The sequence below is a fragment of the Haliotis cracherodii genome, unplaced genomic scaffold (assembly GCF_022045235.1).
Source record: "Haliotis cracherodii isolate W230 unplaced genomic scaffold, xgHalCrac1.p SCAF_13, whole genome shotgun sequence".
Classification (NCBI taxonomy): domain Eukaryota; kingdom Metazoa; phylum Mollusca; class Gastropoda; order Lepetellida; family Haliotidae; genus Haliotis; species Haliotis cracherodii.
The window spans coordinates 36,654,764-36,666,806 of NW_027266268.1; the positions used below are offsets into that span (position 1 = coordinate 36,654,764).

The following is a 12,043-nucleotide window of genomic DNA, read 5'->3' on the forward strand; positions in this document are numbered from 1 at the left end:
ATATCAACGAAAATATGTAATACATGTATCCACAGAAAAAGAAACTAACTAAACTTTAATTCGTTGGAAAATAACGCCAATGAATTGGTGTACACGCGCATGAATTCGTATGATAAACTGTCAAAACGTTTTAAAAGGTAAGGCCGGGTTCATTTAAGATCGTTGCAATATGTGAAAAAAGGTGAAATTTGTAAAACTTCTGTAAAGGAAACATCCAACCAAAGGCCCTTTTTAAATAGTAATGGAATGATATGATATAAAGTATATTTCACATGATACAATATACTTTGTACACAATTAGTTAATTCTTTAAAGGGACTGACGAAAACATGGGCGAAATATTTTAATAACGCCATAAAGAACCGATCTTCATGTCCTATAGCGGGACACGATGACAGGTGTGCGTTGTGGGGATGACATTATGGATGTGGTGCAATCGGACAGGACTTCGTGCCATGGACGATAATGCACGGCCTCGTCGTGCCAGATTCGTTGATGCCTACCGAGAGCAGGAAACCATCGTCCACATGGAGTGGTCAGTCCGGACACCGTATCGAACACATGTAGAATGAGCTGCAGATCGCCCTCTCACGTCACCCTGTCCTTTCGGCAACTCAGCAATGCTTTTACTGAAGAGTGGAACATTGTGTGGCACACGGACGTTTATTCATTAAATATGTCTTCATGCAATATTGTCTTTGTTTATTCAACAGATGCACACAATTACGATTTACCCTTTGAAGTGGTGATCATTTGCAAACTTTGAGTTTGATAAGTCAGGCGTCAATTAGATACGGTTAAAGCAATACAAAGAATTCGAACATTACACGGAGCTGGAGCTGTACCGTTACGCATTCCCCCTTAGCTTACCGATACATTTGAAGCACAAGCCAGTCGTCAAGCTTGTGTTCATAGAAAAAATGCGCAACCGAGTCGTAAAATTATCTATCAACCAGGTATTGTAGGCCACATCTGTGACCAAGAGTTGTCTCTTTACCTGTGTTTCCTTTTCTTCAGGCATTAATATATTCACAGTGTATATGCATCATGGCTGTCAACGTTCCTGGATTAATCTCTGTTGCGGCGTTCTACATCCTCATCCTTATTATCGGCATCTACGCCGGAAGGAAGAGCACCAAGTCAAAGAGTCTGACAGAGCTCTTTCTCGCAGACAGAAACATAGGAACTGCGGTGTCTCTCTTCACCATCACAGGTAACATGGGGAATGTGCTGTCTCTCTTTACTATCAAGGTAACATTGGCACTGTGCAGTCTCTCTTTACTATCAAGGTAACATTGGCACTGTGCTGTCTCTCTTTACTATCAAGGTAACATGGGAAGTGTGCCGTCTCTATTTACTATCAAGGTAACATGGGCAGTGTGCTGTCTCTCTTTACTATCAAGGTAACATGGGCACTGTGCTGTCTCTCTTTACTATCACAGGTAACCTTGGCACTGTGCTGTCTCGCTTTACTATCAAGGTAACATGGGCACTGTGCTGTCTCTCTTTACTATCAAGGTAACATGGGCAGTGTGCAGTCTCTCTTTACTATCAAGGTAACATGGGCACTGTGCTGTCTCTCTTTACTATCAAGGTAACATGGGCAGAGTGCTGTCTCTCTTTACTATCAAGGTAACATGGACACTGTGCTGTCTCTCTTTACTATCAAGGTAACATGGTCACTGTGATGTCTCTCTTTACTATCAAGGTAACATGGTCACTGTGATGTCTCTCTTTATTATCACAGGTAACATGGTCACTGTGATGTCTCTCTTTACTATCAAGGTAACATGGGCAGTGTGCTGTCTCTCTTTATTATCACAGGTAACATGGTCACTGTGATGTCTCTCTTTACTATCAAGGTAACATGGGCAGTGTGCTGTCTATCTTTACTATCAAGGTAACATGGACAGAGTGCTGTCGCTCTTTACTATCAAGGTAACGTGGACAGAGTGCTGTCTCTCTTTACTATCAAGTTAACGTGGACAGAGTCATCTCTATTACTCCCACGCAATTGGGATCGATGACATGCATCAATCAAGTCAGCGAGCCTGACCAACCGATCCCTTTAGTCGCCTCTTACGACAAGCAAAGACGCCTTGTACGGCATGCTAAAGCATGGGTTGCTGAAGACCAATTCTACCCCGTATCCATCATGGGTCACCCAACGCATGAAACTTTATATATTCTTGTTGACATGATTTGTGTTTCGATGTATTAACTTCAGCTACCTGGGTCGGAGGTGGGTACATCAACGGCACTGCTGAGATAATATCACTGCAGGGATTAGCATGGACCCAGGCTCCATTCGGGTATTCAGCCTCTCTTATGATCTGTAAGTATGTACACGAATGGGCCTATGTAAATTTGTAGAGTGTCTGACAATGAAAGAATTTGTTAGGTCACCACCGAGATGGTTTTGTCCCGTCATTCAAGCGTTGGCTCGTCACACCACAAACATTGGCTCGATTCACCAGATTTGTATTCTCTACAAAAAAGTGTGGGATCATGAAATATGAATGTTATTATCGGTCGTCATTAAAAGATGAGCTTTGAAAAAGGATAGGCCGAGATAGAACCGTTCGGAACCAAACACACCCAAAACATTGCACGAGGACCCTGCAGTTTCTCCCTGTACGTGGGTAGTTGGTATTTGTTTATTACTTCGATAAAAGGTCGCCAAATCGCCATGCGTATTACTGATTTTCATTATCCAGAGAGACACGCAAGCTCCCTCCTCTTGCTTCAATGCAGTATCTTGGATCAGATTGGGAATGCATTGTCTGCAACGTGATGAATACCTCAGAGCTAATCGCATACTTCAAACTGGTAGAATTCAGTGATATCGAGCCGGTCTGTTCAATGTGTCTTAGTCTGTGATTTGCAGACATATGAATCAGGTTTCTGCAGACACAAATTCTTAATGATCGGCCCCGCACAGTGCGCCCAAGGTTAACAACGTAAGTCCAGAAACAATTAAACAGAAACAAATTGCTGTACAGTTTCTGGCCGGACGATTTGAAACCGTTATCATGTCGACACATTTTAGCCAGGCGCCAATGGTGTTTAGAGCGTAGAAACTGGGGTAATTGCCGATGGTCTCGAGTGAACCTTTTGGACGAGTCCAGAACTCCATATTCAATCTGGACTTTTTGGAGAATGGGCGTAGACGTGCCTTCATGCGGTCTTCGTAAGGCAATATACAGATTAGGGGATGGGTCTGTAAGGATCGAGGGCGGGATCACTCTGACGGCCAGAACGCCACTGCATAATCATAGTCAAAGTTCAAGGGCGTTTGTCATGGCTATAGGTTAGCATCCCTGAAGCGCCATTGTGACTACAACATGTCCCTTGACGTTGGTTACAGAATTTTGATAACAGAACTGTCTGTTCTCTCCTTAACATATTCTGCCAACTTAATTTTCTGTTCGGTTCTTCCCTGTTGGTGACACATGCTGACTGTTTTTGAGCGGCTGCTTAGCCAGTAGCTATCGACTTAGTGTTCGTATGCGCCAACAACTGCTGGTTATCCTGTAGATTAACCACCATCCAGCACGTTATATTAGGAACACGGTGGTCACGAGTTTGGATCTATTATAAATGTTTTCCAAATGTGTCCATTCGCTGAGTTTGAGATGTAAAATCACACAAAAACAGCTTGAGTTATATAATAAATGCAACTTTTAACAATGGATGTCAAATACCCTATTTGTCTAATATCGTGACTTACAATTGATATTTGAACTTATTTGAATTATTAGGCGTTCCGCTGGGTTAAATGTCTAAGGGCTGTGTCAGCTCTGATTTTGAGTTATGATGCTCTTCTATCTTCTATCAATTCTAACCACGCCACTCGATTAATTAAAGAGGGTACTTAACAACCACTATTAAATCATGATAGCCTACGGAGATACCATGCCACAGTTTAACATAAATACCCCACACCCCGACACACAGACCTCCTAGAGGATTATCAATTAGCATGTATCATTAGTGTGCTCATGTATCAATATGTCTAGCAGTGTCAGTGTATATATGTATCACATTATCACTTACTATGTATCAGTATGTATGAGTCAAAACAAGGTAATTTGGCCAAAAAGTTGTACTTAAGCTTTAGGTATATCGGTGATCTGATATCGTTCAATAACCATGAAATAGCCAATTCCCTTCCACCAATTTACCCACCTGAACTAGAAATAAAGGAGACCAGTAGGACCGCCACATCTGTTTCATATTAAGATATATATTTATATGAATAAAGATTCAGAGTCTCCACAAGACTGTATGACAAGAGGGATGACTTCAACTTTCCAATAGTCAACTTTCCCTTCATGTCGATCAATATTCCTGCAGCTCCAGCATTTGGTGTTTATATTTCCCAACTTTTGAGATACAATCGAGCATTCAGTTCTACCAAGATTTCAAATGGCCTCACAGGACCCTTGGTCAGAAGTTGTTTGATCAAGATTACAACATTCAAGGCCTCAGTGAAGCTTTCCAAGCGTTGTATGGTAGACATGTGGAGGACAATCCAAATTTGACCCATAAGTAACAAAAATGTTGTCCGATGCAATTCCTTACATTGTCTTCTACCATATATTTCAGGTGAACAATTCACTTGCCTTTGCATGTGTTTGTGATAGTGCCACTGGTAGTGCGGGATACGCTCACCTTTTCGCGAACACCTGGTACAATTACTATTTGATAGTGATTCTTAAAAATATTGAATATGAACCGGGATTTATATATCTACAGTATGTATCAGTACATCTACGCCTCGAGCAGTGATACTCTATTTACTGGTAGTACTGTGTGATGTATCCACGTATTGTTGTGTTTAGGTGGCTACTTCTTCTGCCCAAAGATGAGACGTGCCAAATACGTGACGATGTTTGATCCCTTCCAGGACAGATACGGCACACGTGTCGGTGCACTCATGTGCATTCCACAGTTCATTGCAGATCTCTTATGGACAGCATCCATTCTCTCAGCGCTGGGTAAGTCAAGCATTCCACAGACCAGTGCCGGGAGAATTGTTTTTTATTTAAAAATTAAATCATGTATGTTTTTCCTCAAATCAACACTAAACCGACCATAGAATAATGTGTAGCTATGCAAAGTATTCAAGTGATCAGGAGTGACAATTTAACTCATTTTAGAAGGGAAGGCCGATGTGACTGAAGCAGGTTCTAGATGTTTACCCCTTTGGTGAAACGTGCATGTGCAAAAAATAATTGGTAATATCAACTCGTTAGGGGGCACGGGGGTTCACTCGTCTCAGGCGCCACAACTCGCTGTGCAGAGTTGCGTCCCTTTGACACGCCAGAAGCCTAGGATTATGTTCCTACGTTAGTAAGCACCATATCCGTGCTCCTCGGTTTCACCAAAGTGGTAAACGTGATGCAGGTCTCGACAAACCAACAAACCTCACCAGATTTGAACCCACAATCATATGTTTCTGGTGTGCCAAAGGGATGCAACTCTGTATAGCGGATTGCGGCGCCATAGACGAAAGGGCCACCCGTCAGGGGGGTCCAGAATAGAAACAACATTACTTATCTACAATCCTGGATCTGGATGAGACAATGTACATCATTGAATCCGTAGTCATCGCCGTCCTTTTGTCAATGAGCACGAGCATGAGACTAACAGTCAAAAGTTGGAAGCACAAGCAGCAAGAATCTGGTATTTGAACCTCCGCGAATTGTGCCACCTGTGCTGTTGATATTTCTTTTGAGCATCTGTGTTATATTAATCGCACAGCTCCTGGAGTACAGACATGTTTTACTCGTTTCAAACATAAATTTGTAATGTTTGATCTGCTGAACAGGCGCAACCGTACATATCATCCTGGACCTGGACGAGACAATGTCCATCATTGTGTCTGCAGTCATCGCCGTCCTGTACACCTTTGTGGGTGGACTGTGGTCAGTTGCCTGCACCGACGTTGTCCAGCTCATATGTTTGGCCGTGGGCCTGGTAAGTGGACATGTGACATGGAGATACATTTGTCTAGAAACAGTTACCAGGTATAAGGTGATATGGACTTACGTGTCGTCTACAAACAGTGACTAGCCAACAGGTGACATGGAGATACATGTCGTCTACAAACAGTGACCAGCCAACAGGTGACATGGAGATACATGTCGTCTACAAACAGTGACCAGCCAACAGGTGACATGGAGATACATTTTTGTCTAGAAACAGTTACCAGGTAGCAGGTGACATGGACATACGTGTCGTCTACAAACAGTGACCAGCCAACAGGTGACATGAAGATAGATTTTGTCCAGTAGCAGTGACCAGGCGACAGTTTGTATGTCTAAAATCCCATTCACATGCATATCTTGTCAGTATTTATTTAATCGCCACACCTCCATTGACAATATTGAGTCTCCTCTGTTCGTACCAGCCATTTAACGTCATTATGTAAGTGCTCTGTCACTGTGACGGATGATCATCAGTGATAAAATCATAAAAAAATCTGTTTGTTGCAACTAAACTACAAAAGATGTAACTCTAGGTTATCTCGGACAAACATACTCACCATATATATGCCTTTTTTGTAGGGACCCCATATAGCACCTGCTTGTTTGTATGGCGGTCAGAGGCAACATGAGGTCACACAAACCGAATGAAGTTATGAGCGCATACACACTTCAAGGCGCCAAATCGGGATATAAATCATAAGAATTGATTTTGGCATGGAAGGATTGCAACTGTGAGGTGTTAGGCAACAGACACACACTTCCATTTTTATGTAAATAGTGCGAAAGGCGGGTGATCTTAGTATTGCAGGACATGCTTACTCTCTTCGCATCATCATCAATGCAATTGAGATACGATGACATGCATCCCCCAAGTCAGCGAGCCTATCCACTCGTTCCGTTAGTCGCCTTTTATGACAAGAATGAGTTGCCGAAGACCAATTCCAACCCGGATCTTATAGGATACCTGTATCATGCAAACACGTTTTCACAGCGTCACGTTGCATGACATGTAACATCCATTGCATTTTCTAACAGATAATAGCTGCTCCATTCGCCATGACTCACCCGTCCGTTGACCTCAGCAGTATTCAGGACAAATGGCAAGGGGAGATAATTCCTGGACAGATAGGAATTTTCATAGATCTCTACTGCATGATCACCCTTGGTGGTACAACGTGGCAGGTGAGTTATTCAAACAGAAGACCGATTAATTTGATCCATTATTACCCCCCCCCCCCCCCCCACGAAAAGTGGGGCGGGGGATATGGGAACAGAGTTTGTCCTTTCATCCGCCACCTGTCTTTCCGATTCTCAATCCTTTCCTCAAAAACTATTTAAGTTGAGAAATGAAATTTTACATACTGATGTTACTTGTCACGATCTCAAATATGTTCGTAAGGTTGTGTTTTAAATGTATTTTTACAGAGTTATGGCCTTTTCTCGACGCTTTTCAACTTAGTGCATACTGCATGAAATGGGGACAAGTTTTCTCAGAAACTTCTTGTTTACATTACTTCTATTCAGTGATATTTTTTTCTGTTTTTTTTTTTATGCCAGAAAGTGCCTAATAAAATAGATGCCCTGTCACATGTACGGCCTGCTATGTCCTCGCCACTTGAAATATAATCACGAAATATTTTTAACCTCTCTAAGTCACTTTACTGCCGATCTCTACCCGGATTGTAAACATGTGATCAAATCTCAATAATGTTGTTTATGACAAGCAAAATGGATGTTTCTCAGTTATATTTATTTTCGCCAAAATGGCTTGTTTTCATTTATTAGCGCACAAGCAGTGATCTTGTTCAATAATCGCGATATTTCGTTTTTCCATTTGAAGTGCGGAGGACTATAACAAAATACTTAAGCATATTATACATGGCAAACCTGAAAAGACAACCTTCGAGAGTGAGGTGAAAGAGAAATTATTACACTGATACTGCCTTTTGTAGGAGGGGTGCATTTTGTGATCGCCATTTTAGGAGGCTTACCAGCGAGCACTTGCGTGTCGGACCCCCGAGCAGGCCAGGTCGTCCACCATGATTGCTGGCATCTTCTGTCTGCTGTTGTCTGTGCCCCCTGCCGTTATTGGAATAGCCGGAGCCGCAGCTGGTATGCTGGTATTTTTCAAAATAATCTACCTGCTTTTCAATACACTTTTCAAATCGATAATGAAGCTTTTCAATTTCAGTCAGGAAGATGTTTTCTGAAGCCATCCTGAAAAACCCATTCATGGCAGCTTTGAGGTCCTCGTTGTCATCATAGTGGTTTCTACGAAGGTGTTCTTTCAGTTAAGGAAACAGGTGGAAATCACTTGGTGCCAGGTCTGGCGAGTATGGAGGGTGAGGAAGCTCTTTGAACCCACATTGTCGCACTGCAGCCTTTGCAAGTCGAGAGGTGTGAGAAGAGTCATTGTCATGAAGTAGAAGAACTCCAGCAGTCAGCATTCCTAGATGCTTTTCTTTGATAGAATCTCTCAGGCGATGAAGCAAATCAGTGTAGTAGTCACCGGTAATCATCTTTTGACTTTCTAAGTAATCAACAAGGATCACACCCTTTACATCCCAGAATACAGTGGCCATCTTCACTGATCTGGAAGACTTGAATTTCTTTGGTGCTGGAGAAGTGGAATGATGCCATTCCAAGGATTCTACTCAATAATCTCTATATTTTCTCTGGCAATGTCAGTTCTTTTTTTTCTTTAAGAACAGAATTTAAAAACTTTGGCACCTAACGAGCAGATATTATTCTAAGGAATCTAATGATCATGAATATTAGTTTCTAAGCATCCATGACTTAGACCTGTGTCTTCCTTCCTCAAGTTCAGCAATGGTAATACGTCTATCTGACAGTGTAAGTTTTCCATCTCCTTGATTGGATCTTGGTTGAGCGACGTCCAGAGGTCATCATCAATGCTTGTTCTCCCAGCCTTAAAACATAGCTGCCCAACTTTTAACAGCTTGTGCCCATGTGTTTTCAGAGGAACAATAGATATGATTTGCGTGTATTTGTGATGTGTCCCACCGGTGGGGCAGGATACCCTCTCATTTTCGCGATCAACTTGAATCGTCACTATTCCATAGTGATTCATGAACTCAAGCTCATGATATAGTCAATATTGTACTTTTGGCAGAGATTTTGTATGAATATAGAAAGGGTTTTATCTCTTTTATTTTTATTTTCAATTACATAGAAAACAAACTGTGTATACTTTCTTTTGCCCCTCAGTTTATAATATCAACAATAGATATTAGATTAACAAATGTTTGACTGGCAGGATTTTCCAGAAACAACAACACTTACTCATGGTATGATAGAATAGGATACCATTTATGGTCTTTCTCGATCAGTCGAATTACACATCATTCAATAGATATGATGGGTTTGGGTGCTAAGTTCCCAAGGTTTCACAATTTTATAATGATTAGATTCATTCACGCTGCAGATTGGAACGCCACATCCTACACGGGGGAAGTCCCTATCCCCCCAAGCCAGATGGGAATGATCCTGCCCCTGTCCCTCCAGTATCTCTGCCCCCTCCCCGTCGCCATCGCTGGTCTGGGTGCCGTCTCGGCTGCGGTCATGTCCTCCACAGACTCCAGCGTTCTCGTCACGTCATCTGTCTTTACCAAGAACATCTACAAGACTCTTATCCGCACACGGGTAAGCCTTAAGGTCCTTGTGTAGGTTACTTACAATAAGATACATGCGTTGTAATTGGAACTGTATAGCATTTGGGTTAATAAATTCATATCGTTGAGTTTCATTGAATTAGGACATATAATGAATTGAGCGCATCCATGTTTATATTTGCTATTAAATTCACAGTGATATGAAACGAGAGTACAACTTGTGGGTACAGAACTATTCATGGTGCAGCCACGCAATTAATAATGAAACAGTTTTATTTTTTTAATATCCAAAACTGTTTTGTTATTATTGTACTCAAGATTTTGGTGTAGGGTGTGGTTGCTGTCGTGTACTCATTTAGTTGTTACTCAGGAAAGGGGTAACAGCTAGGTCACACGCCACTGAAGTCCCAGATATGATCTAACTGAGTCGAACAATGAGAAACAGACTCGTCGCATCCCATTATGTATGTAAAGATGTTTGTTGTACTTAATGAATGCTGTTCCAGGCTTCTCCTCGGGAAATGATCTGGGTAATGCGAGTGACCATCATTGTGGCCGGAGCGTTAGCCACCATACTGGCCATTGTGGGGAGGAGCGTCTACAGTCTGTTTGTCCTATCCTCCGACTTGATGTACGTCATCCTCTTCCCCCAGTTCGTCAGCGTTCTCTTCACCAACTCCGCCAACGCCTACGGGTCTCTGGTTGGCTTCATCACAGGGTTTGCACTCCGGATATTAGCCGGGGAACCCCTTATCCACCTCCCCATCTGTATACCCTTCCCGTTCTACACAGAGACTGATGGCCAGAGGTTTCCTTACAGGACCCTCATCTGTCTTATCACGTTTGCTGTAATATACGGCGTGTCTCGGTTGGCTGATGTGTTGTTTGACAGGGAAATTCTGCCCTCAAAGTACGATGTTTTGAGACGCTCAAAAGACATACAGAGGGATGAGGCTGTGGAAGCTGAGGAAATGCTTGGCAAGGGAACTATGCTTGACAAGGAACCTACGCTTGACAAGGGAAATAACTTCTAGCGAGGCAGATGTGTTTGGTTTAAAGTATCCTTAGGGAGCTTGCAAATCTATTCCACCAAATCACAATACAGCTTTGGGTAATTTCAAACTGTTATCCCCGCAAATTACATTTTTCCAGAAATTAATAAAGCAAGTTTCTGCAGATTCGTATGTATTGATTACAACGTTTATACTCATATAATAGTATTCTTCAATTCAAATAGAATAAAAAAACATCGCGATGATTAATTAACGAAGATAGCTGCAGGTGTGCTAATACTTATTCTAGTAAAAACAAGCTATTCCCCCTGTAAGGAATATTACTTGCAGTGACAAATATTGCAAAGTGCTCTTTTCAAGAAATATCCATTTTGCTATTGATAAACATCATCATTGATCCGATTATGTCCTGTTATGTGGGTACATGTACTGAGATTTCACAAATGTACGAGATCACACCTTTGGTTGGTCTAGAGGCCGGGTGGGCTGCTTGTAGGAGGTAGGGCTTTGGCCATTAGCGCGGAGGATCTTACTGATAGATGGGGAGCAAGTTATGATGGTATCAATACCTGCTTGGTTCTTAAGTAATCTGCTAATATGAAGAGCATATGATCCTGATGTGGGCGGTTTGTGCTTGCTCTGGAGTGTGGTGGAGTCCTCTTGACTGTTGAGATTTGTGAAAACATGCTACAGATGTTCATGGTCAAGGTCACGGTTTCTAGAGCAGATATGGATGGCTCTCTTGGTGTCAACAATTTGCGCTCTAAATGCGCCGCTCAAAATGATCCCTTCAGTATATAACTAAATTACGTACAAAAAACCAATCAAATCCAGCTTATAAATGCGTCTTTCATCCTCTTCATGAGGAACTGTTTCACAACAAGCCTAAGTTTGTTCCGCCACTTGGCATTTGGATCAAGTCTCATATTGCTCATGCTAGTATTGACATAGATATAATATCTCCTGCCAGCTTTTGTCTACTCCTCCTTGGAGATTAGTCAGGCCTGAGGTAGACCTGTCTTTTACTAATCTTAAAAACATCTGAAACAAATCAACTAATTTATCAACAAGAATATAATCAATTACGATACCTCATACAATAGATATAAATCTATATTTACAGATGGATCTAAGGATGGTGACGCTGTTGCCTGCGCCACTCTCATTGGATCCAGGACTATATCAAATCGAATACCAGATAACTGTTCCATTTTTACAGCAGCGGCAAAGGCCATATTAACAGCATTGGAACATATAAATAACTTATCAAAACATAAACAATTTATCATATTTTCAGACTCACTTTCTTGCCTTCAAGCCATTGAAATTCTATCTAGTACACATCCATTTTTAATCAAAATTATTGAATTGTTTAATGATCGTGCTACTGGCCAATACAACAACA

At 41.8% G+C, this 12,043-nt stretch overlaps 1 protein-coding gene across 1 annotated transcript; it reads left to right on the top strand.

The window, feature by feature from the left end:
* Positions 1–1,047: 1,047 nt before the first annotated feature.
* Positions 1,048–10,659, top strand: LOC139459278 (high affinity choline transporter 1-like). Its single transcript, XM_071240729.1, has 8 exons — positions 1,048–1,213; positions 2,228–2,335; positions 4,845–5,000; positions 5,834–5,982; positions 7,029–7,175; positions 7,976–8,105; positions 9,439–9,656; positions 10,132–10,659. The coding sequence occupies exons 1-8, from the start codon at positions 1,048–1,050 to the stop codon at positions 10,657–10,659; spliced, it is 1,602 nt and encodes a 533-aa protein (XP_071096830.1).
* Positions 10,660–12,043: the final 1,384 nt, after the last annotated feature.